The 25,038-nt window shown below is 35.6% G+C and overlaps 1 protein-coding gene across 1 annotated transcript in view; it reads left to right on the top strand.

The window, feature by feature from the left end:
• FSIP1 (fibrous sheath interacting protein 1) overlaps nucleotides 1-24,752 on the top strand; it is a 71,469-nt gene extending 46,717 nt beyond the window's left edge. Inside the window, exon 12 of the mRNA XM_062577488.1 lies at nucleotides 24,177-24,752. Coding sequence (XP_062433472.1) covers nucleotides 24,177-24,752 — 576 coding nt within the window. The remainder of the gene's footprint in view (nucleotides 1-24,176) is intronic.
• Nucleotides 24,753-25,038: the final 286 nt, after the last annotated feature.

The raw sequence follows: 25,038 nt of genomic DNA, 5'->3' as shown, positions 1-25,038 counted from the left end.
ATCCAGCTAGTCTGAGGAGGAATGTAGCTTCAGGTTCTTTTGTTGTAATATTCAGAATTGGTTTAATCTGTGCATAAAGTCTTCAGAGAGAATAGGAAACTATTATATTGATTTTATTTAGTCAAAGTGAAACTATGAAGCAGGAAGTGGTATTATTTATGTAGGTGAACTAATTTTTGTGCATACTAATTTTAAAGTCTAGTACTAAAAGGTGCTCTTGTCAGATTTGCAGATGATAGCAAATGAGGGGCAGAGTCAATGCCCTTAAGGGTAGGGCTGTCATCCAGAGAGGCCTTGGCAGGCTGGAGAAATGGGCTGTCAGGAACTGTGTGAAACTCAACAAGGACAAATGCAGAGTCCTGCGTATTGGAAAAAAGAACCACTGGCAATGGTACAGGCTGGGGAGCAGCTCTGCTGTCAGTCAGATACTCACAGACAAGGTTTGAGATATTCCCCACCTGGAAGATTTAATATTTGATGCCAGATTTACTTATTTGAAGATATTTGATGCTACAAGGAATTTTGATTTAGCAGAGTGAAACAGCAATATATCAAAAACACAGTACAGGTGTAAGTTACACTTAGCAGAATATAGCAACGTACAGTTGAATCACAATATAAACATGATTGTTATTACTGGTTTCTGTAATATGCTCACTATTGCGATGCTGGGGGACCCCAGTCATTGGGAAGAAATATGTGGGTTGAAAACAGCTCAAGCTCATTGCTCTCTTCTTGTTCAGTTTTTATACTCTGTCTTGGGCTGAGCCACCTGCACACACCCATCCATCCACCCCTGTCTCAGTCTCATCAGCTCAGGGAGACAAGCTCTTTTGATCAATTCCGAGGAAAACGTTTACACAGCCAGTGGATCCACTCAACTGATACAGCCATTTCTGTAAAATGAAGGCCACCTTATGGTCCCTGTTGTGTGAAGATAAATTCAGCTATCTGAACATAGCTAGCTGAACATATCTGCAACAGCTGTGGTCAATCACACCTTAATGGGAATATGGCCCTTGCCAGTCACCTCTCAGCCTTCTTCTATTTTAGTGATTTATGACAAGTGACATCTGCTGAAAGGGACCTGAGGGGCAAGCTGCATATGAGCCAGCAGCATACTCTGACAGCAAAGAAGGCTGACAACATCTGGGGCTGTATTCACAGGAGCAGAGCCAGTAGTTTGAGGAAAGTGATTATCCCCATTTATTCAGCACTTATTAAACTGCATCTAGATCCTGTGTCCAGTTCTGCCCACTCCTGATTCTGGAAAGACTGCTAAACTGGAGCAAGCTCAGCAGAGAGACAGCAGTGGTTGGAGTCTGAAGCATGTGCCTAGTGAGGAGAGGAGAGGATAGCTTGTTCAGCCTCGAGAGGAGAAGGCTTCTAATAGCAGTCTTGCAATACCTTTGAGGAACTACGTGGTGGGAGGACAAAAGACCACCAGCGTAAGTTGAAATCAGATATTCAGACCGAGATATCCCTTGAATAACTAAATATTTGATGTTCGTACTTCTGAAATTAGAGTTCATTTCTTTATCTCTCTTCATCCGTTTTGAGGTTTGATTTGATGTGAAAATTTTATTAGAAGGTTCACTTATGATACTTATTCTCTGCATATAATTAGTATTTTTTTACAATTTTAGTATTTATAAAATAAACTGATAGAATTGTGTACTGCCACTTATGATAGTCTACTTTGCTAATTCAACTTTGGGCAGAATTCCTTCTTTTTGGGGGGCAGGTTTGTATATGATGAAATCTATTGCTGCATTTCAGTATGTTTGTTCGTAGTTCGGAATACTTCACATGTAAATGTTACCTTTCTCTCAGAAATAATTCTTCCTATTTTAAATTGCTACAGCTTAAATTAAGAGAAGATGTTTTTACAAGATGTCAGTCTGACATGGTACTTCATTTTATGTTTTGCAAAGAAAAAGCTTCATGTTTGAATGCTTGCCCACTTATCTCTCAATAAGGAGCTGCTGAGGAATGCTGCAAGGCTGTGCAGATGTTTTTTGTAATGGTAAGAGACTGTACATGTATTTGAAAGTATTGGGTATGCTCTGATTGTAATCTGCTCCTACCTCATCTGATCTTGAATCAAACTTGGTAGTTGAAAGAAATGAAAAGTTGCTGTCAGCTTAGGACATAGCAGAGGTGAAAACATTTCTAGAAATGAAAGCCAAGTTAGATAGGAATGGCTTTTCTTCCTTTACTGTATTCATGTGTTCATCAATACTTGTTGATATACAAAGTTTTAGCCCCCCCCTTCCAGTTTAAAATAATACTTCTAAGCCCTGTGGCCCTCCATTTTGCTTAAGATGAATGCTTGGCACTCTTAAATCATTTTTACTGTCTCTTACCACACTGGAAAAAAAAACAAAATTCTTAACCCTTCACAGATGTTAGCACAGTTAAAGCACAGTTGTTTTAACAGAGCATAGCAACAGCTTTGGTACAGGAAATGAGGGCAAATATCTTTTTCAGTGGAAACTATGGAAGGAATTTAAGTAGAATATTACCCAAACTGGAATTTGGTTAAAGTGGTAAAACTAAAACCTGTATGGTTAAGTGCCAAAGGAATTACCTAGCACAATTAAGACGTTGATTTTGTATCTCATTCCAAAGAAAGCTGGTCATAGTGCAGAGGCTCCATATATCTCTTTAGGACGTAGATCTATTACTTATTCAAAAAGCCAGACGAATTGTGAAGTAAGAGTTAATTAGATCTCTCTTGTCCAAATTCTGAGCTGAATGTAATCCTAGTTATAGCATGCAAGATCACACAGATAGTGAGAGCGCTGTATAACAGGACATGTAATAAGGTATACAATTCAAGATACATTCTTTTTAGCCTGTTAAAAATGTTCAAGATTTTATCTCTTTAAAATTATTAAGTGTCTAAACAGTTTCTCAAAGGTGTATTTATATTCTGTAAAAATTGTATTTCTTTTCTGCTATGTTTATGTCAAGTGATATTACACATATAAATTTACATGTTGCCTGTGATGATATCCTCAGGTCTATGATATTTTTACTTAACTTACGTTAGAAGCAAACTTTCCAGTGTAGTTTACTATCATTTCGAACATTCAGTGTTTCCAGCCATTTAAGCATCTCTACTAGTAGGTGATGGTAGTGTCAGGGCAGACAAAGTCAAGGTATGGCTGATGTTTAAAATAAACAAATTTTAAGCCTTCTTGAACATGCCAAAATGGAATATTACTTAAAATATTAATGCTAATATATTCTTCTGTATAGTATTAGTCCCACATTCCTGAAATCTTATTAATTAGTGAGAGAGTAATCAGAGGAATTAACCAGGTTACAATATATCCATGAGTATATATTCACAGAGCAAAGATTCCAGCTGGTTAGAAAGCTCTGTAGTATCAGCAATAACAGGAGAAACTAGCCACTGCAATTCTGATGTCTTCAGAAGGCAGATTGTATTTCATTTCTGATTAACCACCTGTTGAGATCAAGAGCAGGTATGCTGTCCAGGCAGGATGTAAAGATGAAAAGCCAGTATTTGAGAAGAAGTCATACCCCACCAAACACTGTGGGGATCTCAGATCTGCATTCCAGAGGGAGCAAAAGGTAGTAGTGGTTGATGATTTCTGCCTGAGAGCAATTAGGAGACTTGCAAGCCTAACATACTTGTCTTGCAGGTGAACTGCTCTTTTTTCTAGGATTCTTAATGTGAGGTACTAACATGGTGAGAACAGTGCTTGATGAGAGTCATCAGCACTAATGACCCCTACTCTGTACTAATCCATCCAAGTTTGCTGTTGTCAAGAGTACCCTGAATTTTTGCCATGGGATGGTGTTTCACAAACTGTTCATAAAGTAGTGAGGACCATAATGGATACCAGAAGGCCAAAGGAAAACAGAAGTAGCAACCTGGGAACTGGTTTAGAAAGTAGAGTGGATAAGTTTATTCAAAATTGTGGGATGGATTTGCAGGAGGAATAGATAGGTAGGTGGATGTTAGGTAACAGTGTACTATTGCAGGAATTACACTGAATAAATCGCATAATCCTAAAGTCTTAATATATGGTTAAGACTGTGGTACAATTGGCATGGTGAATCAGTGAGAATTTGTATAAATGGAATATTAATATCAAGAGCTATAGCCTCTTCAAGAAGGACAGGCCAAAGAATTGGAAGGAAAAAGTATATGTATTTAAAATTTAGAGGAAGTTAGAGTTATGGAATGCCCTTCTAAAGTTCAAAGGGAAAATAGGATGGGACTGCAGGCCACCAGAGCAGGCAAATAAATGAGTGCAGCAGTTTTTGAGTGATTGGTAGAATAATCTAGAATGTGGTGATACGAAGAATTTTATTTATCCAGATGTCTATTGAGAAAGAAAAGTTCATCAAGCTTTAGAATATACTGGTGACTTTTTTTTTTGGTAATGTCATAGTGCTATTAATTAATGTAGAAGGAGAAAGCAACTTATTGGAAAGTTTCTGTAGATGTAATTTTACATAATAAGGAAAAAAAAACAGCTGAGGATGAAAGTGAAAGGCTGCTCGATTGAGGTGACAGTGAAATGAAAGGGAAAGCGAAATGGAAACAGTGGTTATCAAGAGGAAAGTTTCAGTAAGCTCCAGGAACCAGTAGGTAAGAGCTCAGGGGAAAAAGGAGTAGAATGAGAGCTCTTTCTTTTTTCTTTTCTTTTTCTTTTTTTTTTTTTTTTTTTTTTTGGGGGGGGGGGGGACTGAGAGAAAAAAAAGAAAAAAATATAAGGCCAGAAGTGAAGATAATCCAAATGCAAGGGAGGGATTGGGACTCTGTTGTTGTTGTTGAATTGAAACACATGCAGAAGGCATATACAAAGGGCTAATGAAGTTGGATTAATAAGAGTGAACATAAAAGAAACCCATGAGTTCAAGAGCTAATTCCAGGAAGGCTGAGGCTCATATGAAGAGAAAGGTTTGTCTGGGATAGCAGGATGTGTTTTAGAGATTCCTTGTAGTAAAAGGAGACATCAGTGAAATGGCCACTATCACGTTGTCTACAGGTGGTACTAACCTTACTGTTTCCAGTATCAGTGGAGTAAGACATCATGCTCTGTCTGTAATAACCAAAAGGTAGATTATGTTAATAAGCTTGATATTTTCAAATTAATTTGGGTTTGATGCACAGCATCAAACTTAAAATACTACCAGAAGAAATCTCCGAAATATTAATGGTTGAAATTAAAGAAGGTTTGGTTACTGAGAAACTGGAAAGGATAATGCTTTTTTTTGAAAATAAAGAAAAAAGAAAATTAGTCAATTCAACTTAATTTACTAGAAATTGTTTAGAATAAGTAATCAAGCTATTTTTATCCTGAAGAATAACAAGGACCCAACAGCAAACATGGACTTTTCAAGAAAAATGTGAAGCCAAAGGACTTTTTCCTATGGAAGAGTAGCAGACAGGCTATTTAGTTAGAAAGAATAGGTTCGGGTTGGGTTCAAATCTGGTTATGTAACCTGACTGGAAATACTAATGATTCACTGACAAAATGTCAGTGAAATGTAGCTCCTGAGAGGTTTGTCCTTGGCTCAGTTTTATTCGGAATTATTATTATGTTTCATTAATAATCTTTTTATAATATTTATTTTCCCCTGGAAATTGAAATGGGCAGTCAGCTTATTAATAATTTTGGTAGCATGAAGTTGAAAGAAATTGTCAATACCTTTAAAAAAGGGGATCATATAGAAATAGCTTAAAAAATTAGGATGTAATTCAGCAAGGACAAATGTAAGATACTGTGTTTAAAAATAACTGCACAAATACAAAGGGAACAACTGTGTAGGTGGAAAGTTTCTGGGGTTTATAGCAGATTGTGAACTGCATGAGTCATCATGATGCAAAAATGTGGGACATCATGCTGTGATGTATTAAAAAAAAAAAAAAAAAAAAGTAGTAATCCTTCTGCCCTGTGCAGTTTTGTAACTACAGGATTCTAGCTCAGGCCTCACAAGAACTTTATTTAAAAGAGGTGCGGACCATTTGGAGAGAGTGAATTGGATAGCACCAAACAATTTCTAGACCTCTGGATCAGAGATTTAGAAAATGCCTAAATAAAAATGTAAAGAATTGGGCTGAGTCAGTATGAAAGAGAGAACCCTAGAGGGCTGCGATACCAGTCTTCAGGTACACACTTCTGCAGAGTGGAAGGGAACAAATAGTTTTCCATAGTGAAAAGAAGAGCAATAGTACTTGATTTGAAGAAAGAAAAATCAGGTTAGATATCAAGAAAAAATAAATAGCTGGTGTTTTTGTGGAACCTTCATCCACTAGAGGCCTTTAAAAGAGGTAAGACAAATTTTCCATCAGAAATGACATGAGGATGGTTAATCTGGTCTGGAAGGCGAGGAACTGGAGTAGGTGATCTCTTGCAGTGTCTTCCAGGAGACCTTTCATGTTCATTCCCCAAATGCTTAATTTGCTAAATGGACAGAAGGAGATGTCGCACTGGTCGGAGCTAGATGCCCTCACAATGTGGGGAACAGCATTAATAAGGACACCGCTATCCTCATAGCAGTTACTTGTTAAAAGACCAGGAGTGCATATGCCAGACAAGACTTATTAGAGGGAAGCTACAGTTTACTTGGGTTGCCAGTACATGTGTACCTGTAAAATGTTGAATACAAATAATTGTACATCTGGAGGCAATCTAGTAACAGCCACCTGGAAGTGCATGTAAAACAACCTCAGGCAGTAAAAACGGAGTTAAGATAAACGTTCTATGACTAAATGAAGATGGATCAGCATGTACTGTGTAGTGTAATTTATCAGAGATTTTTTTCATGGTGTGTTAACAGTTATATAACATTGCCAAGTAAATTATTTCTTTGATGTATTGTATCTTTTATTCCTTTTCTCATTCTGTTGAACTTGAAAGCATTGAGTATGGATTTGATTCTTTGAGCAGTCATGAAACCTCAACAAAAGTTTAAAATGCGTTGCAACCCGGGATATGCAGTGTTAACTTAACTTGAGATGTGGAATTGATTTCACAGTGTGAATACCTTAATGTTGTATAATGAATCACTTATGGAAAAAAAAAAAAAAACTTATTACAGGACAGTATTTCCTGGTTCATTAAACAGAAGGATTGGTCTACTAAGGTCCATTCAGTAACCTTCGTATTGCCAAAATAAACTTACAGGATTTGTAGTCAATAAGACGATCTTTTCATTCTTACATCAATATTAAAAAAAAAAAGGATTTGGAGGAAAAGCAGTAAGGGCAATGTCTTTGAAAAAGTCCATTTAGTAGTAGGAATACTGCTAAATTTCAGGAATAAAATGAGAGGTTTAACATAAGGTTGAGAGGATTAAAATAGTCTTTGAGCTATGCACTTCATTTGCATCTCATGATGGAATAGAGCAAGCATCAGTTTGGTTTTACTGTGCAGGTGTCATATGCTTAGATGTTTTACAGAACCTCTGGAGTTTTTCCTAGCTTGCTATCTGGGGCTCACTCTTGGTTACTGAAGAAGAAATATTGTGAACTGGAGGAAGTAGCTGCTTTTTTTGAGTCATTATAAACTACAGGATATACTACACTACAGGAATTGGCATGATAACTAGCAAAAATCCAGTATATGCTTGGCAATTCAGTTCTCCTTAACACTGTTGGCAGAGGTGGGGAGAAAAAAATTTATTTGAGAGCAATGACCAGCAAGGCTGACAGAAAATCTCTATCATTGTCCTTAGAGGGTTGGAAGATAAGGCAGAAATACAAAATTTCTCTATGGACTGATGCAATAAAGAATGTTTTTTGAACCACTCTCTGCCATCTCTCATTTGGACTGTCTATGCTGCAGTCCAGAAGTATGACTAATTTAATACTAGTACTTAGACTGCAGCAGTGAGACTGCTACTCATAATGGAACTGTAGTTAGAATGGATTTAGCACGGACTGCAAGTGCTGTCTGGCATCCTGAATAGATGCAGTGCTGGCTAGCCCAGGTTGAGTTCTCTGTTGCTGCTGCCATCCCTTTGGATGGTAATCCAGACACAATTTTAGGAAGACTTGCATGTGTGTTTGTATTTCAGAGAAAGGAGTTTTGTACTAAAAAAATTCTTGATAGATATCTGATTCAAATATTACTTGTAGTGTAAAATTACTCAGATAAGCTTCCTTTATTTTTTTCATGTACTTATAATTTACATTAAGTTTTTTTTTTTTTTGAAGCTTTGTTTTTTTGTTTTGCTCTCCATCTTACATAACTCAGTAATTAACTGTTTTGGGGGTTTTCTCTTTTTTTGTAGTAGTAAAGGACATAGTAAGTTTGTTGAGCCCAGAGAAGGATGTAAATGTTTGTGAACCACATTTTGTTAAACTAGTGTAATAATATACCAAGACAGTATGTGCTGTTAAAGGAAAATTAATTAATGAGGTGTTAGATTAAATATGAAATGGAGAGTCTTTCTTGTGCTTCTGGCACAGACAGTTGAAAAAATGCAGCATACAAAGAAAGATTGAAGGAATTCGATAGTGTGGGAAAGTGTAGAAAAGAGAAGATTCAAAGGGATCTAATCACTATCTTCCAATATCTAAAAGGCAGCTATAGAGAAGATGGAGGTACTCTCCTCACATAGATGCCAGAGGCAATAGGCTCAAGGTGCTTCAGGGAAAATTCTGTCTGGATATAAGGAACAAATTCTTCAAGCAGAGAACAATTAAACACTGGAATATGTTGTCCAGAGAGCTGGTAGAATCTTCGCTGCTGAAAACAGCCAAGGCTTGGTTTAGCAGGGCCCTGGATAACCTAGTCTAAGGCCTTGCTTTCAGCAGAAGACTAGACCAGATGATCTCCAGAGGTCCTTTCTAACCTAGTGTTTTCTGTGATTCTTTAAGAAGTAGTGGAATTAAGCTTGTCCATGTAAGCTCCCTTTCAATTTCTTGTACTTATGTTTTAGTATCAGATAAAGGTATTGATTGACTCAGATGGCCATGAGCTTGTTATCTAAACAGTGGAAGAATGCATGTCTGATTATTCATCGCCATCTGAACAGCTCCGTAGCCCCTTCTCTGCCATGTAATCAGTATGTGTTTTTTGCATAATCAGAATGCTGATGTATCCCATGATGTGATCGACATCACAGCAGTTAGGTGATTGGCACTGATTATGGTTCATTCATGCACAAATAGACTGGCAGTGACATGACTGGGGAGATATGTATAAAATCAGCATTTTAGTTTTGTAACCCAGGAGGATGGATAGACTCTTTGGGAAAGGAGGTCGCAAGAAGCAGATTATGAGAGTCAGTTGAGTTCCTTTGTCACGTTGGATCTGATCTACAGATTGGATGTGAAGTTTTCAAATGTGTCTAGATGGCTTAAAAATTAAAGTCTTGGCAAAACTCATGCACTTGTATGATATGGTTTACAGGATCTACTTTCAGCTGAGGGTAAGATGCAAGTGAAGGATTGCAAGAGAAAGATTTTACTATCTTAAAGCAATAGTGAATGCTGTGAAAATATCCTAGGTAAAATATCATGGGATATATAGGAAGCCTAAAGGTCCTGCATTTTACAGAAAAAATTTCCCTCAAGTTGGGAAATATAAGTATAAAAGGAATTCTAATAAAGCAGCATTAGATCTACCTACTTGTATGTAGGGGGCTGTCAAAAGAGTGAAAGAGCAGAAAGGATGATAGATGAGGGTCAGATTGAAGTGGGCCACACTGTAGTGGTTCTGAAAGATCTTACGGCTGAACAACCCTTTGAATAAGCCAAAATTTTAAAGGCGAAGTAGTGTTTTAAGCTCTTTTGCCCTTTACCCTCATTAAGCTGCGAGTTCCTTGATGCTCTTAAGAAGCTCAGTGTAGAATCTCACATCTGGATATTGTCTGTGGCTTTACTGGAGCTCTTTGTAGCTATATTACAAGACAACCAAAATATGTAAGTGCAAGAGGCACATTAATACACTCATAGTATTTTCTGTCATCTGAATTGTTCATACATTTGAATTACAATGTTGTGTTTAGATAGTAGTGTAAAATGTGCGAACTAATTACATTCAGAAAGCTAGCTTTGGCATGCATCTTTGGAATGGTTTTTGGTATGTTTAATAATGCTGACATTTTCATTATAGTTCTGTACTTTTATAGTCTGAGGCGTGTACTGTGCAGTAGGGCCTGTGTGGATAATTTGGCACTTGTACAATATATAGCAGTCAGGATTAAATAACAATAAGGGGTTCAGTGAACTGCATTAACAAATCAGATATCTCATCAGTGCATATGCAGAGATTAGAAGATGTGTGCTGATGAATAGGCAGTACCCCATTTGCTTATGTTAACTGTCTTTCTTTGTGTGAAGTAAGTGATGAGAAAATGAGTATATAAATGTATGTTCCTAATTTGTAGGTAATATTGTATTAAGGCAGTAATAATCAAGCACGTGGAATTAAAGATCCCTTCATTTTTATGAAACATGTCATCTCTTCTGTGTTTATCATCAATAAGCTCAATTCATCAATATTTATTCATCTTTCCAGTATTTTATAGTGGTCTCACCATTATATTGTTCTCTAAAAAAACATTTTGTTTTAATGTTCAAATAATGTAACATTTAATCAATTGCAATGTCCTGCTCTTTCTAATGTCTCCTTTCAGAAGAAGTATTTAATGCAATATTGACTTCAGTTTTGACTGTTTTTACTACTTGCCTTTCTCAAACTAAAAATTTCTGCTGTAATCTTGATTTTGCAAGCACTTTATGAAGAAAAACAAAGCACTGCAAAGTGATCTGTAGAAGTGATTTTTTTTCTCATTTTGAGGATATTACAATTCAGCATAGATCGCCCATATTAGTATTCTTTCTTCCTAGAATATAATATTTTTTATTCAAGAAATTCAGAGCTGTATAGCCAAACTTTTTGACTCCCTCATTTTGTTCCGTAAATAGTAGCAACTACATTTTTGAGATAGATAAACTGAAGTACAGTAGACTGCTGAACAGAAAAACTTCAGTAAACAAGCCAAATGTAGAAACTAGAGGATTGACATGCTTTACCCCTTATCAGTACATTATCTTTGTCTTTATTTCATATATAATAGAAATTGTATATAGAAGCTTTAGTAGTAAATAAAATTTAGCAGATTAAACTTCTTTAATTTGCAGCAGCATCAGAATAGTTACAGATGTTTTTAAATTTAGGATCAGCTTCAGTTTGGGCAAAGACAAGAAATTGAGTAAGATAGATCATTAGTTCCCTGATTAGATTAGTTCATAAGACTTTGTCCCAAGATCTGTTGGTGACTTTTACGTGGTTCTCTAACCTCAGACAGGCATGGTTTAATACTTTAGCTATAACCAGATGTAAACTCTTGGAGCAGAACATGATTTTCTTTCTCTTCTTCATTACAAGTATACCCCTATAAAGTAAAGTACTCAACCCTAACGGCTGTCCAGAAGCCGAAAGGTTCACCTGCTGGTAGAACGCTCAGCCAGCAACTGCTCACGCCAAGTGTGGGAGAAGAGAAAGCTGTCATGGCATTATACGAGTTATATCAGTGTCCTAGCCAGTGTCCACCGCTGATTTTTTTTTCTTTCAAAGAATACTCAAAGTTTTCAGCATGATTTTTTTTCGAAGTAATGAGAAAAATATATCTTAAGTTCCTCATTATGTAAATGATTAAAACTCTTTGATCAGTCTGGTTATTATTCCTGGATATTTTTAAAAGATGAATTTTTCCATATGGTTCATTTTCATGAACACATGGGTCTATTTTGTGGTTTTGGGAGATACTGTCATCCAGATTTTCTCTGCATATCTGAAAGTCAAAGGTTGGGGGTGTTTTTATTATGTAATTGACTACCTAGTGCTGCAAAATAGACATTTGTGTTGTACAAATCCACTTTACTTACTAATTTATTCTTAATATTTTGTTGTTTTGTTTTCATACTGATATTTCTAGTTTTGTGACTAAGCGAATAAACAATTAGAATTAATTGATCAGGCATGTGGTGTGTGTGTGTGTGTATACATGCGTCCTCACAAATTCACTTGCCTCTTCCCCCTCCATATGTGGAGACTTAAAAACATTAATGACAAGGAATCAGTGATTTTTTGAAAGATCCTCGTATTAAGAATATCTACCAAATATAGCTAGGGACATCATGAGAAAGAGGTATGTATAGTGGCTAGCGCAACTCTATTCTCCAGCTGTAGGCAAGTCAGTTAAAGCTGAATCCAGTGAATGTATTTTAACTTCTGAACCTTTTCTATGGTTCAAGGGGAGGATTAGGAGGCTTAGAATAATACTCAGAGCAGCCAGTTTACTGAGCTGGGAATAGTTTAGGGCTAACTGATAAGAGCACAAAAATCTGCCTGGATTGTCACTGTCCCTGGAGTTTAGGTATTTTATGTGGATTCCTGACTGGTGCCTTTGTCGTCTTCAGTTCTGAAACCTAGAAACTCTGAAGATAGGTGCATTTAAAGTGTTCTTATTTCAAACAAGTGAGATCTCTTTTACTTACTCTAAACAACTTATAGCTCAAATATTTGCTTAGCAGTGGGAGAACTAAAATTAGTCATCTTGCTGCTTCAAACTACATCTGTTGTCTTCTAAGAGAAAGCCATCCATCCTCAAAAGGCTCAAGAGTAGATTCAGTGCAGTGCTGTCCTTGACTGCTCTTGAACCTGGGCTCTGGAATGTGTGGAAAGGGAAGCTCTTTGGGGCTGAACAGAGCAAGCCTCAAAGGTGCAAAACATCATGACCTCGTTCTTAGGGCATCCAGCTCAATCATTTTAGCAATTACCTATAGCTCATGTTGCACAAACCGAGCTGGTATACACAGATCTAATCACATGTGGTAAAGGCAACATTGCTACACTTTACGCTTTTTGCATAAAGAAAAAAAATGTATCAAGTTTAGCAGTGAATGTTCTTAGTTAAAGAAGTTATGACTTTTAAATATTTATCATCGGTCATAAGCTTCTACTGTTTTGTTTCACAAAGTGTAATCTGTTGCTTTCTCAATGTATTTCAATAGGAACTCTATCTAAACTGGTAAAATGAATAAGCAGCTGTCTGCTGAGTGCCTGGAAGATACGCACAAAATACTTGTCTGTGTCACTGCCTACTGATTCAGTAGCTGTGTTTCCATGTAAATGAGAGTAGTGTAGTATTCTGTAAAACCAACAATGTCATCGTTAATTCTCATCAGAAACACAGCTGCAAACTTTGGTTGTTATTTTTACAAAAGCAACTGGGCAAAAAAGTTCCAGTGTGCAGGAAAGTGAGTTCCAAGCAACTGAGGTGCACAGGGCTTTGTGTTTAAGCCACTGACCCTGTAATTTGATCACACAGACATTTTGTAAATGAATATTTCAGATCTTATGAGTGACGTGTGAACTTTGACTTCATGGGCAAAAGACAGACTCAGTTCTGGTAGTCACCTGTCTCCCAAATGCATAATGAATTCACATAACTTTCTTTTGAAAAACATGAATCTTTCAGTGCTTTCATATTTTTTGCTAGAAAAAATATTAGACTTTTTCCCCCTTTTTTGCAGTGATGTCCCTAATGAAGTCAGTGGCATTATTCTGCCTTAAAATGAGTATTAGTTGAATTGTCACAACCTGAATTTAAAAATATCTATTTTAGCTATTCTTGTAGCAATTACATGTTTCAAATCTCAAAGAATTAACTTCTCTATGAGCTATATGCAGCTGTATCATGTTCCTTTTTGATAATGTTTGTTGTTTTTAGCATTGTTTAAATTTCCCTAAATGTAAAACTTCTTAAAATAAGTGTTTACACAGCTGTTTCAAATTACATTTTATGTATGAACATGTTTAGCAGCAAATGGGTGAAAAATTGAAACAGTAAAAAATTTCTAACTCACCAAGATAATTTTTAAAATATGAGAGGTTTTTTTCTATTATAAGTTGCTTAGATTTACCAGGCATGGGTTTACCAGTAAAGGAGTGTGCCGAGGGAAGGGAGCCATGTGTACTGCATCATTGCATTATCTATCTGTTGGACAATAGCTTTTCATACTGAAATGAGAATATCTGCAGCTGTAAAGTAAGTAAAGTCCATCTCGCTTATTACGTATAAACAATATATACCCCTGAATCATATGAAAGACCTATGCTTCTGAGTACAGGAACTAGGATAATACAAATAATAGTAGTAAGGAATTGCAGCATTGCCCCAAAGAATATAAAGGAAGTTAGTTTTCCTACCCTGTGTATAAAACTTGTGCTGTTTCTAGTTCAGCAAGGTCATAAAATACATGAGTTTCACTCATAATAATATAGGAGTTTTATCAGTCTGGCAGGAATATTATCACTGGTACTGTTGCACGTTTGCTGTATGTGATAGACAAACCTGAAGGAAAACTGTAAGAGTTTTAATAGGTCAAAACTCAGGTGTGTCTTGATAGCTCAGTCCTCAGGAGGGTGACCTTTGTGGTTAGACAGAAAATGAATAATACTACCATTTTGCATTTCTATTTTTTTTTGAGAACAGCTGTCAAACACTAAGTGATATTAATACATAAGCACTTGTTTTATCACAGTCTTGGCTTTTTTGTTGTTAAATGGTAAATGTTAATTTTACAGTAATGTATATTTTAGTATTTCAAGGATAAATTCATGTTCTTGCACTTACAGAAAGGATTTTCTTCCGCACCAAAACTATAATGCTTACAAACAGGGTTGAAACACCAAACATTTTTTTTTCCCTGGGGCTATGCTGTTCATCACATTCTTCCTAAAGGCTTTCTTTTCTTTTTTCTTTTTTTTTTTTTTTTGTTCTGAATGCAGATAGAAGAGCCAGGTGCAGGTATCTCATTTCCAAATATCCTGCCGTTATTTAGAAAAGAAAAGGATTCTTCATTATTCTCTTTCTTTTTTAAAAAATGTATTTTCAGCACTCCACAGAATATGTGCCCACATTGAGAAGCACAGCTGCAATCTGACATTTCCTGCAGAGACTTTGCACTTGCCATGTGGCAGCCAGCTCTGTCAGGCACAAAAAACCCCCAAATTGGTACCAATTTTTTTCTCTGCCCTCAGGAACAGAGACTCAGATGTGGCGAAACCACCCACACCCTTGCTCATTTGTCTGTACTCCTGTACAGAGATTTTCTCTAAAAAGCAAAGATAGTTTCACAGCTTTTAAAACAGGATTCCTCAGTAAGTGTGAATGCTCACGTTGAGAACTGAAGGGTCAGAAATATTTCATGAGCGGTAAATGGGAATTTGCTTTCTTTCCCCTTTTAAAGGATTTAAGAGTCCTGCCTCTGTGAAATAGGATTCCGTATTTTCAGTTCACATAACTGCAGACGTTACCAACTTTCCTTCGTTTTTCCCACAAGTTTTGTAATTTTTGGTACTGTTAAAGTTCTAGATTTTTGCAGTGCCATAATTTCACAAGAATGTTTTTTTTTTCTGTTTAGAAAGAGAAACAAAGCAATCCTTTTCTTCAAACTATAACACTTAAAAGCTCAAGCAAGAAAAATACATAGTTTCAAATGTATTAGACCTAATATTTTTGGAGAGATGTCCAGACTTACAGTTTTTGTATGACTGCATTTGCCAGTACAGCATAAGCTTTTAAAATTAATCTGATAGGATGAACTTCAACTTTCAACTACAGGGTCATGAAAGCTAAGCCAGTGTGGTACCTTATAGGTTGTGTTATTTTAAAGTAGATGTTGTTACAATTCTGTTACTAAGAATAGTACTTAGTAAGTACTTAGAAAGAAGGCTACATTTACAAAAAAAACCCATTTTTTCCTTAACTCAGATAATTGAATGTACACTACCTGTCTTACTTCACTACAGAACACATCTTTTTTCTTTATCTTGTATTCAATATATAGCAGAATTTCTTCATACGGAACTTCCAATATTAGGAAAGAATATTTCCATTCCCAGTAATATATCACTGGTCAAGTTTACAGTATATAGACATACATATTATGTGGAAGAATTCGGTATTCAGGGGTACCTGCTGCTATTGATAAACAGGGCCGATAAATAAGAATCACTTTAAAAGGTATCCCTGGAGAATGTCAGGCAATGTAGTCTGAACTCTTTAATACCTAAACTTTTTTAGGCTTCTGACAATAGCTGCTTTCTCTGAATCTTCATGGCTTCCTGCTCATTGGGCACATTGCTGTTTTTAGGGATTTTTAGCCATTGAAGTACATAGGTCGTATTGATCATGTGCTTGTGGTTTCTTAGTTTTTCTTCATTTTGGAGCTTTTATTACTTCTATTGATGTTTCAACACTTGCAGTGAAGTGTTTTATATGATGAATAAACAAATCTCCATTCCCTCAGTATATTCCTATTTATATTTTTTGTTCCTCCAATAAGTTAAGAACACTCAAAGGTCAAATACAGTCCATAAAATCTCATGGTACTTAGTTACAGGGTTTTAAATTTGATATATAGGGTACTTTGGCCCCATCACAGTGCGCTTTATCTACTTCTTGGAAAATAAAAGCCAACATGAGCAAAAAGGAAAAAGATTTTTCATTTTTTAACAGAAAACAGCTGCAACCACATCAAGGCATTTTTGTCGACTCTATTGGCTTTGTTGAAAATTAAAGCCATAACTTAATAATATTCAAGGAAGATAATTCTATGAAATGAAATCTGTTAGATGCTTAATAATAAACAATTAAAAAAACAAAATGGGATGCTTAGAAAACTCTTTCTGAATGTTAAATAACCTAATTACTTGCAGAAACCCTGCACCTTCTGCAGAGGCCAGAAAATGAAAATCTTATTCATTGTAATAGATCATAAATACCATTTCATGAATTTGTGTCTTTATGTTTTTGCAGATATGTACAGTGTGTGCAAACAAGAACTGTTTATTTTTATAACCTAAGGAGAAGTGAAAGTACCTGGAATCAAGTGTTCTAAAAACCAAGGCTAACAATTAATTGAGGAATATTTTAGAAATGAGAGAAAGAATTACACAGCGATTCATCTATAGTACAACACTTAGTTTTTATATACAGTTGCAGCAGCTTAGATGAGCTCAGCATTGAACTGGTCTGAAATTCTTCTGAGTTGAATTATTCTAAAATATCTGTTGATAATCTTCGAGTAGATCGGTTTTAAATTCAAACTGATATAAATCAGAGACTTTACCATAGTTTAGTTTTTAAATCAATTTTTTTCACATTATGACTTTTTTTTTGATTCTTAAACTTTTTTCTTATTTTCCTAAAGAACAGTGGATTCTTACTGTTTAGTGAGTACTAGGTTATGTTGATTTTCAGATAAAGATGCCCACTACATTAATTCAATGCCTCTTTTCCCTAGCCAAGAAAATACACTCTATGCAGATTTAATTACATAGTTTAATGTATGTCTATTTAGACTCTTAGTTCCTACCTTTTGTACTATTGAAGATAACAAGCAAAATTTCTTACTTTGTAGATTCTTACTAGAAATTTGTGCCCTTTGTGCTTTTAGATGGAAACCAAAATTTAATTCAGTAGCAAGACAGTAGCATTTTAAAAGCATTGAAACTTAACTAACTTTTTTTTTATTATTATTATTATGTAGGATATACACAAGTCAAATACACCATAGTATCAAAACCAAGATACAAATTTTAGGGCAAGAGATGCCAGAACACTACGAACACTGGTTGTAGTTAGAGAAAGGAGAATGGAGTAATATTTTAGAGTTTCATTATGATTTTTTAAAATGTTTTCAGCAAAAAATTAACCCTGTTTCAAACTGACTGATTCCCTGATTCCTGATTGTGGTTAGTATACCTGGTGGCTTCAAGAATTTCCAAGATTTTAGAATACTGGGTCTCTTTCTTTTGTAAGAAAGTAAATTCAAATGCATAAAATATCTGTCAGCACTTGCAAAAGACACTGTAGCTGTCAAAATTTGGTTTATCAATTCATTTAACTCCAGAGTCAGTGGCTTGCATAGGAATACTTCCCAGCCACTAATTTAAACCTCTTCACAAATTTGACAGCAAAAAAATGTATCATTTGAATATAATTTTTTAATTGAATATAATTTTATAATTTAAAACAGAATTTAAAAGTAATTTCTATTACCCTTTAATTTCTTTTTTTCTTTAGATATCATATGTAATATAGTCATGATTTCCTTTGCTATTAGTTTGTCAACCATTTAGTTTGCTGTGTAAAACCTGTTATTTGTAAATAAATCAGTAACTAATATATTTGGTTTTACACTGTAACTGTAAATCAAAACACTTAGCTTTCCTGTAGAAAACATTGGACTAAATCCAACATAAATCTTAAGTTGTATTAGCACCTAAAATTAAAAAAAAAAGCCACCATGCTAATGCAAATACAGATTTTAAGGAATTTATATTTGCTATTTTAACTGTTTACATTTGAATGTAGTCTTCTCAGTACGGTTCAGGATTTCTCTATATATACTGTTTAGGATTTATCTTTATAACTAAAGGTTGTAAATACCATACTTGTTTTAGCTAACGAAGATGGATCATTAAAAGTAATGATTTTCCTTAGATGCATTGTGTAGGCAATTGTGAGAAAAATCTTTAATTACAGATTTTTCTTTTATTAATAGATAATTGTCTGCTATGAATCTTGGGAACTTCAGATCTGTGTGACATTTTCAAATTATGTTTCCTAAAGCTAGCTCCTTGAAATTCTGGTGAGGATATACAATTATAGATTTTGGTGTCTGTGTGTGAAAATTTCAGCTATAATATGCAGGCACTTACGAAATGCTATACAACTTGTAGATCAAAAGTTAGTGAAATGAAGTTAAAACTGAAAATAAGCTTCAGAAAATGAAAGATTAAAAAGTATGACTGGGATGTTGTAACAATTCAAAAATTAAGCTTTTTGGACCTTTAAAAATTATAAAATTGAATCCAGATACTTTTAAGAAGAAATTCATACTTGCAGCCACCAAAACCCATTCATTGCACCCTAGTGAACCAAAACATTCATTATATCCCAGGGCAACACCATGCAATAACTCTAAAGTTGTGAGTAATGTAGTTTAGTGTCTATGTTATCAGATAAGAAGAAAATTATTATTAAAGATATTTTAGCTTTCTATTTTTTTCTACTTCTGTCATCAGTGGCAATTAGTTGCTTTCCCTTTCTGGAGTCTAGAGCATGTGGCATAGATGATGGAGTGCAGTCGTTCATTATTTGCATGTTTAAACTACAAGCACTTGATTGGATACTTTTGAGAAAGAAAAAGTAAAACCAAGTATTATACTTCTTTGTAATGACTAAAATATGCATGTTTAAATTAGTTTTGTCTGCAAGGTCTTGTAATTATTTTCACATGTACAACCTGCAGGCTATCTGTTAAGAAACAAAAAGAAATAAACTGCTGCAATTAAAGTGTCTCTCCTTCACAGTTTTCACTTTCTTTTCTTGGTGTTTCTTGCTACTCTAAATAAGAGCAAAATTTATATAAAATTATGTTCCCTTTTGATTTCCCTTTGCTAAGACTTCTGTGTGGTAGGAAAAAAAGAGAAAAATCCTGTAGGTTCTTTTTTCTTCCAATTTATTAATAAAATTAAGTTTATTTTCATTTCTGAATTTTCCTAGTATTTTTAAACATACTTTTCCCCAGAGAATTCATGAAATTTTGAAAAATGATTCCATGAGCCTTAGTGGTTCTGATGGCTCCTGATATTACAAATTTTAATTTTCTCTTCAGTCAGTGATGTTACCAGATGCTCACTAATATCCTCTCTCCTTTTTATCTTGTTCTCATCTGTTTCTTGCCTAGATACTTTTGTCCCTTCTGCTTTCTATCTATTAGCAGCAGCTACAGAAAACTGACTACCAGACCTTTTTCCCACTCACAAGTAGTGAAATAAAATAGAGAAGGAAAATGTAACAGGAGGAAGGCTGGCAGATGGAGGAAAAGAGTGTAAGCAGAAGATTTTTTGTGTGGCAATACAGAATTCCCCAAACCCACCCAAAATGGACTTAAGCACAATACTACCAGATGGTCAATCATGATTGTAGCACAAGGAGCTCTTAATTTCTGTATCCGTTATTCAGCTTTCTGTCTTAATTTTTAATGCTACCCAATCCATACAAGTTACCATCCTCCCAGGAACAGCTTCACTGAGTTGAAAGCATTTTTTGATCTATTCTAGTTATAGTTTCTCCTGTTGCCTTCTGAAATAAGCCTTGCAGAGGAAATATTCTCTTCTCACAATGTTTTTAAAAGCAAACAAGCAAGCACTGAGATCCTAACGGGGCATGCTGAGCACTTAGGAATTTCTTTGTAGAAATGGTTGCCTGGCTCTCATAACGATATATCCCCATAATGTGAATTAGTGTACAAGTTCTGCATACCAATAATGACTTTAATGATGCAAAAGAACTTTGTCTTTCTAGCGTTTCTGAAAACTGTAGGGTTTTTATCATTGGCATGATGCCTCTGGTTTTGCACGCAGGGTGTTAACACAGCAGTACTCACTAGCACTGTTCCCAGACGAGTGCGTGGTACTTTGCTCCGTGAAGGTGAGCCCTTGCAATTGGTGGTGCATGTTGAGCTGAGTCCCTAGTGTGGAGGTGCAAGGCAAAGATCGCCTTCTCCAAACAAGTAGAGCGGTGTGTTCGGGAAACTATTAACCAGTCAGGAATAATGAAAATTTGCAAAAATCTTCCAGTGCTGGTATGTCCAAGTTAGAATGTTATTTCAGTAGATTATAATATAAAATATTTTTGAAATGGAGCATTTTACCAGGAAGAGAGCAGTTACTTTAGAATTGATTGTTACAGCTCTACATTTCAGTAAAAATATAACTGAATTAACTTTAAAGCACAAAAATGGATTATTTCAAGCAAATAAAGCATCATAAGAACTGTTCATTGTAATACTTTCAGCAGCAAAATATAACTACAAAACATAAATATGAAAAAGTGTATATAAATATAATCAAAATATAAATTTATCTCTGTTATATGAGTAGTCCAGGCTTTCTAGCGTTTCTTCATTTACTATGTGCCATTTTATGATTATTCACTATAATTAGAAATAATAATCCTTAATTATTGGCTTTCTCTCCATGCTTATATCTGGTCTCAGCTGTTGTGTAGACAAGGAAAACAATCCTAAAGCTTTGAACTTGCAAGCCCAGAGTCACGGCAGGTCTGTCCATAGCTAACTACAAGTTTGCATTCTTACCACATGCAGTAAGATTTTTTTCTATAGACGCATGTCACCGGGGAATTCAGCAGAGAACAAGAAATCTTAAGGTGGAGAAGGGCCACAAGTGTATGAAAAACTAGCCATACATAAACAGAAAAGGTCATTAGCAGGCTCCTAAACTCCTGGCTAGGAATTAGTTTTTGGATCATTAACAGTAAAAAGCCTTGGAAAGGAATGGGACTCAATGTCCTATTAAAAATTAGCCAAAACAATTAAAAGGTTTTCCAATTTCTAATGGGAACCAGGCCTAATAGCTCATTTTCCCTTGTCTAGAGGGCTGTTTCTGCATTTTCTATTACATTAATGTAATGTCCTGTGGCTTTTAAAGATGTATCTTTAAGGTTTTTTGCTTGATAGAAGTTGTAAATTATTTACAGTGAGGACAATGAAAGCTTGGGAGAATAGAATCTAGTGTCATCTTAAACCTTTACTATCGATTCCAAGTTTTCATATTCAACTATTAAAATTAACTTTTAAAAGACTTTTTTCTGGTAATTGTGTACAAATGTGTACTTTGGAAACTCCTAATACAATTTCTGCATTATGGGGCCCCAGGTATTATAACACTTGGTTGCAAATTCACAACTAATTTTGGTGTAAGCTGTTTCTCCTTTATTTTGCTTAGGTGTTTCCCTGAACTCAGTTTCCTTATTTCAGCAACAGCCTTTCTGCTTTCTTTTCATGCATAAATTTGTATATAAATTTATTGCTGCTGGTTACCAATTGATGACTCATGGCCATTTAAGAGATATCTTTTCTTCTGTATGTTTTTCCTTAACTCTAAAATGACTTTGGCACAGGATAATTGCAAACAATAAGCCTTTATTATTTTAAAACATAATTTTGTTTTAGAGGTATGTTAAATACTTTCTCTGTATTTCGTTGCAAGCACATCTTGCAAAATGATCCAAAGGAAGGAAGAGACAAAGACGGTACAAAAATAAATAATATTTTATAATATTTTACTTGATCTGCTTTGCCTGCAGGCCTGCCACTCTGGAAGAATACAAGTCCACAAGTTGCCAAACTCTTTCAAACTCCATAGCTGTTATAGCCATTCCTTTCTCTGTTGGCCTTAGGCCCTGAATCTCCCCACTCGGCCTTCTGGTAATAATCAGAATAAGTAGCTTCTGCATCTGTGAGTTGATTGTCCATACAGGCCCTATGCCTTTCCTCGTAAAAGGAAAAAGGGAAAAATGAAGCTTGGAGGAGGAAAAGACTGCAGTTTAGGGGGTGAGAGTGGGAAACAAAGGAAAAAGAGAAAGGCAGGATGAGGAGATCTTCCTCACTGCATTTTTTTTTTTTTTTTTTTTTTTTTACTAATTCATTCACACCAGATGCTGAATTCCTTTCTGTAATCAGTGAATTGTCCTGTCATTAACATAAAATTAACTCCATATGGTCTTGGCTAAGAGCTTTAAGATATGTAAGCATGGAACCAGACTCAAAAACATGTGGGACTCCATGTGGTTTTCCAGATGTGAACCTTCTTTGGTATAAATATAGCTATGGTCACATAGGATAATATTCTGCTGGGTGGATATAGTTACCCCAGATGTGACCAGGCTCTCAGAAGCAGTGTTACTGTACTGCTGTGGTGCTCTGCCTGGGTGAATGTATCTTGCTTCTTATAGTGAGAGCGTTCTAATAGCCAGTACTTGCAAATGGATGTTGTCCTGCAAGTTAAAACACTGCTACCGCAAGAAATGTAAGAGATTCAGCATGGGCTAGTAGATTAGATTTAGAGTAAAAGTTTGGAAAGATCCAAGTTTCATTTTTCTCACGTGTTTTGCTGCTAGTCATTTTTCCCTCTCTGACTTTCAGTATAGTTACCTGATTTTTTTTTGTTAATCTAAATGAAGCTGTCTGCACACAATAACAGTCTGTTAAGGACTTATGTTTATTTAAAAGCAATAAACATCTCAATGTTTTTAATGCAATTATCTTCTGCTGTACTCACTGAAAGTGAACTCAGAGTGTCTTTGGGAATGATACTAGTCTATTTTGTGGCAAATATATTATGAATATCTAAAATATGTCTGGTATTTTTGTCATTAACAGTTTAAATGGTTTAAATTTAAATTGTTAGGGGGGTACCAAGAAACATTAAGAATTGTGAGGCTAATTTTCCATTGCAAACTCTATCCAAAGAAAATGTCCTTGCCTGCTCTTCACTATTACCAGCTAATGTCAGTCATTATCTTCAACATCAACTTTTAAGAAAAATAAAGTAAACCTCCATGATAAAAATGATCAGCATTTGCTATTGTCTGAATAAGAAGCTGACTGAGTAGATGTATCTGTGAGCTGTCCAAGCAATGAACCCTCTCAAAATGGGTAAGACTGTAATACAGAGGAAGGGGCTTGCTTCTGTCTGGTGCCGTGGGACATACTTTATGTGTTTGGTCCGGTAGGTGAGTAACTGATGTGCTTTTCGTCATGTCACTGAGAGAAGCTATGTTGCATTTTTTGCCATGAGCAGCTAGGAATCAAGATGTGACAGCCTTTGTGGGCTAGTGCGGTCCAAAACCATTCCTGACCCCAACGGTATCGCCCTCATGGCTTAAAGTCTTTTAGCCATTTACAATTTTGGTTTCAGTAACTAAAATCTTAAAGTGCATATGTGTGTGTATACACAACTCGTCCACATATATGAGAAAATATGTGCTTTGATAATTAAAACACTGTGATACCTTGCAGAAAATTTTAAGTGAAATGAAAGGCTTCTCAGTGCCTCGTGGACATCAGGCTTTTTTCTGAACTGTCAGTGTGTAACCTATCTAGAACCCAGTGGAGATGTTATGTAAGTGGTAGAATTATGTACATGCATTTTTAAATTTAGTTTGAATTCAAAAACACTGATAATAGTTTAAGAGCTCTGCCATTGCTTTTCTATCTCTCAAACTGTTCTGTGGTGCTACTTTCCATTAATTATATTTTGACAGAAATAAATTCTTAGCCCTATCTTTTTCAGACAGAAGAACAAATCAGCCTCTCTGAAGAGCAACTGAAGACCCTTCTGGAAGAATGTATGCTGTCTCCGAGAACAAAGAGCAACGTTACCATGCCAAAATCTCAGGAATCTCTTTCTTGTGGATTAAGTCCGCCTTGTTACACAAGTCAAGACTCCACTTTTCACTCTCCATCTACTCTTTCCAAAATGTTAGTTGAAGACCATATTGTAGGGATGTTAACAGCTCAGGAAAAGACTGGACTTGAAAACAAAAGCTTATGTGCTAATGCAGAGAGTGAAATCCCTGGCTACTACCTCAGCAAAGCATTGGTTGATAGTCATTTATCAAAGGATTCACTGGCCCAAACAGAGGAACCTGATGACCTAGAAGGTTTACAGAAGATGGGAGATAAGAGTATTACTGAAGGTTACTTTATGTCAAGAGCACTCAGCACAAAAAAGTTGAAAAAACCTTCTTTTCTGGGTGACCCATTATATTGCATCAGCGTGAACGAGGAGGCATCCAGGGAGGCTGACATTCTCAGCATACCACTGCAAACGAAAGGAGGTGAGACTCTTAACAACGCATCGGAATAAGCTTTTGATTATGATGGAAAAGCCAAACAGGTTCTCAGCTAAGGTATGCACTGATACATGCTGATTATTATTGCAGGGCAAGGAGGTACTTTTATAAAACATAATGCCAAAAACAATGCACACAAAATAACAGAATGTTTGTCACAGTCCTTGCCCTGACATAGTTGACTGTGAGACTGGAACCATTATGAAATAAAATATTGATGGTGATTAATTCTGTGAGCTGGAAAACACTGTTGACTACACATATAGATTATCTTTTTGCTAATTGAAAATCATGTTTGCT

Source organism: Rhea pennata, chromosome 5, assembly GCF_028389875.1.
Source record: "Rhea pennata isolate bPtePen1 chromosome 5, bPtePen1.pri, whole genome shotgun sequence".
Classification (NCBI taxonomy): Eukaryota; Metazoa; Chordata; class Aves; order Rheiformes; family Rheidae; genus Rhea; species Rhea pennata.
Note: the sequence above shows the minus strand (reverse complement) of the source record. Positions and strands in the feature narration are given on the sequence as shown.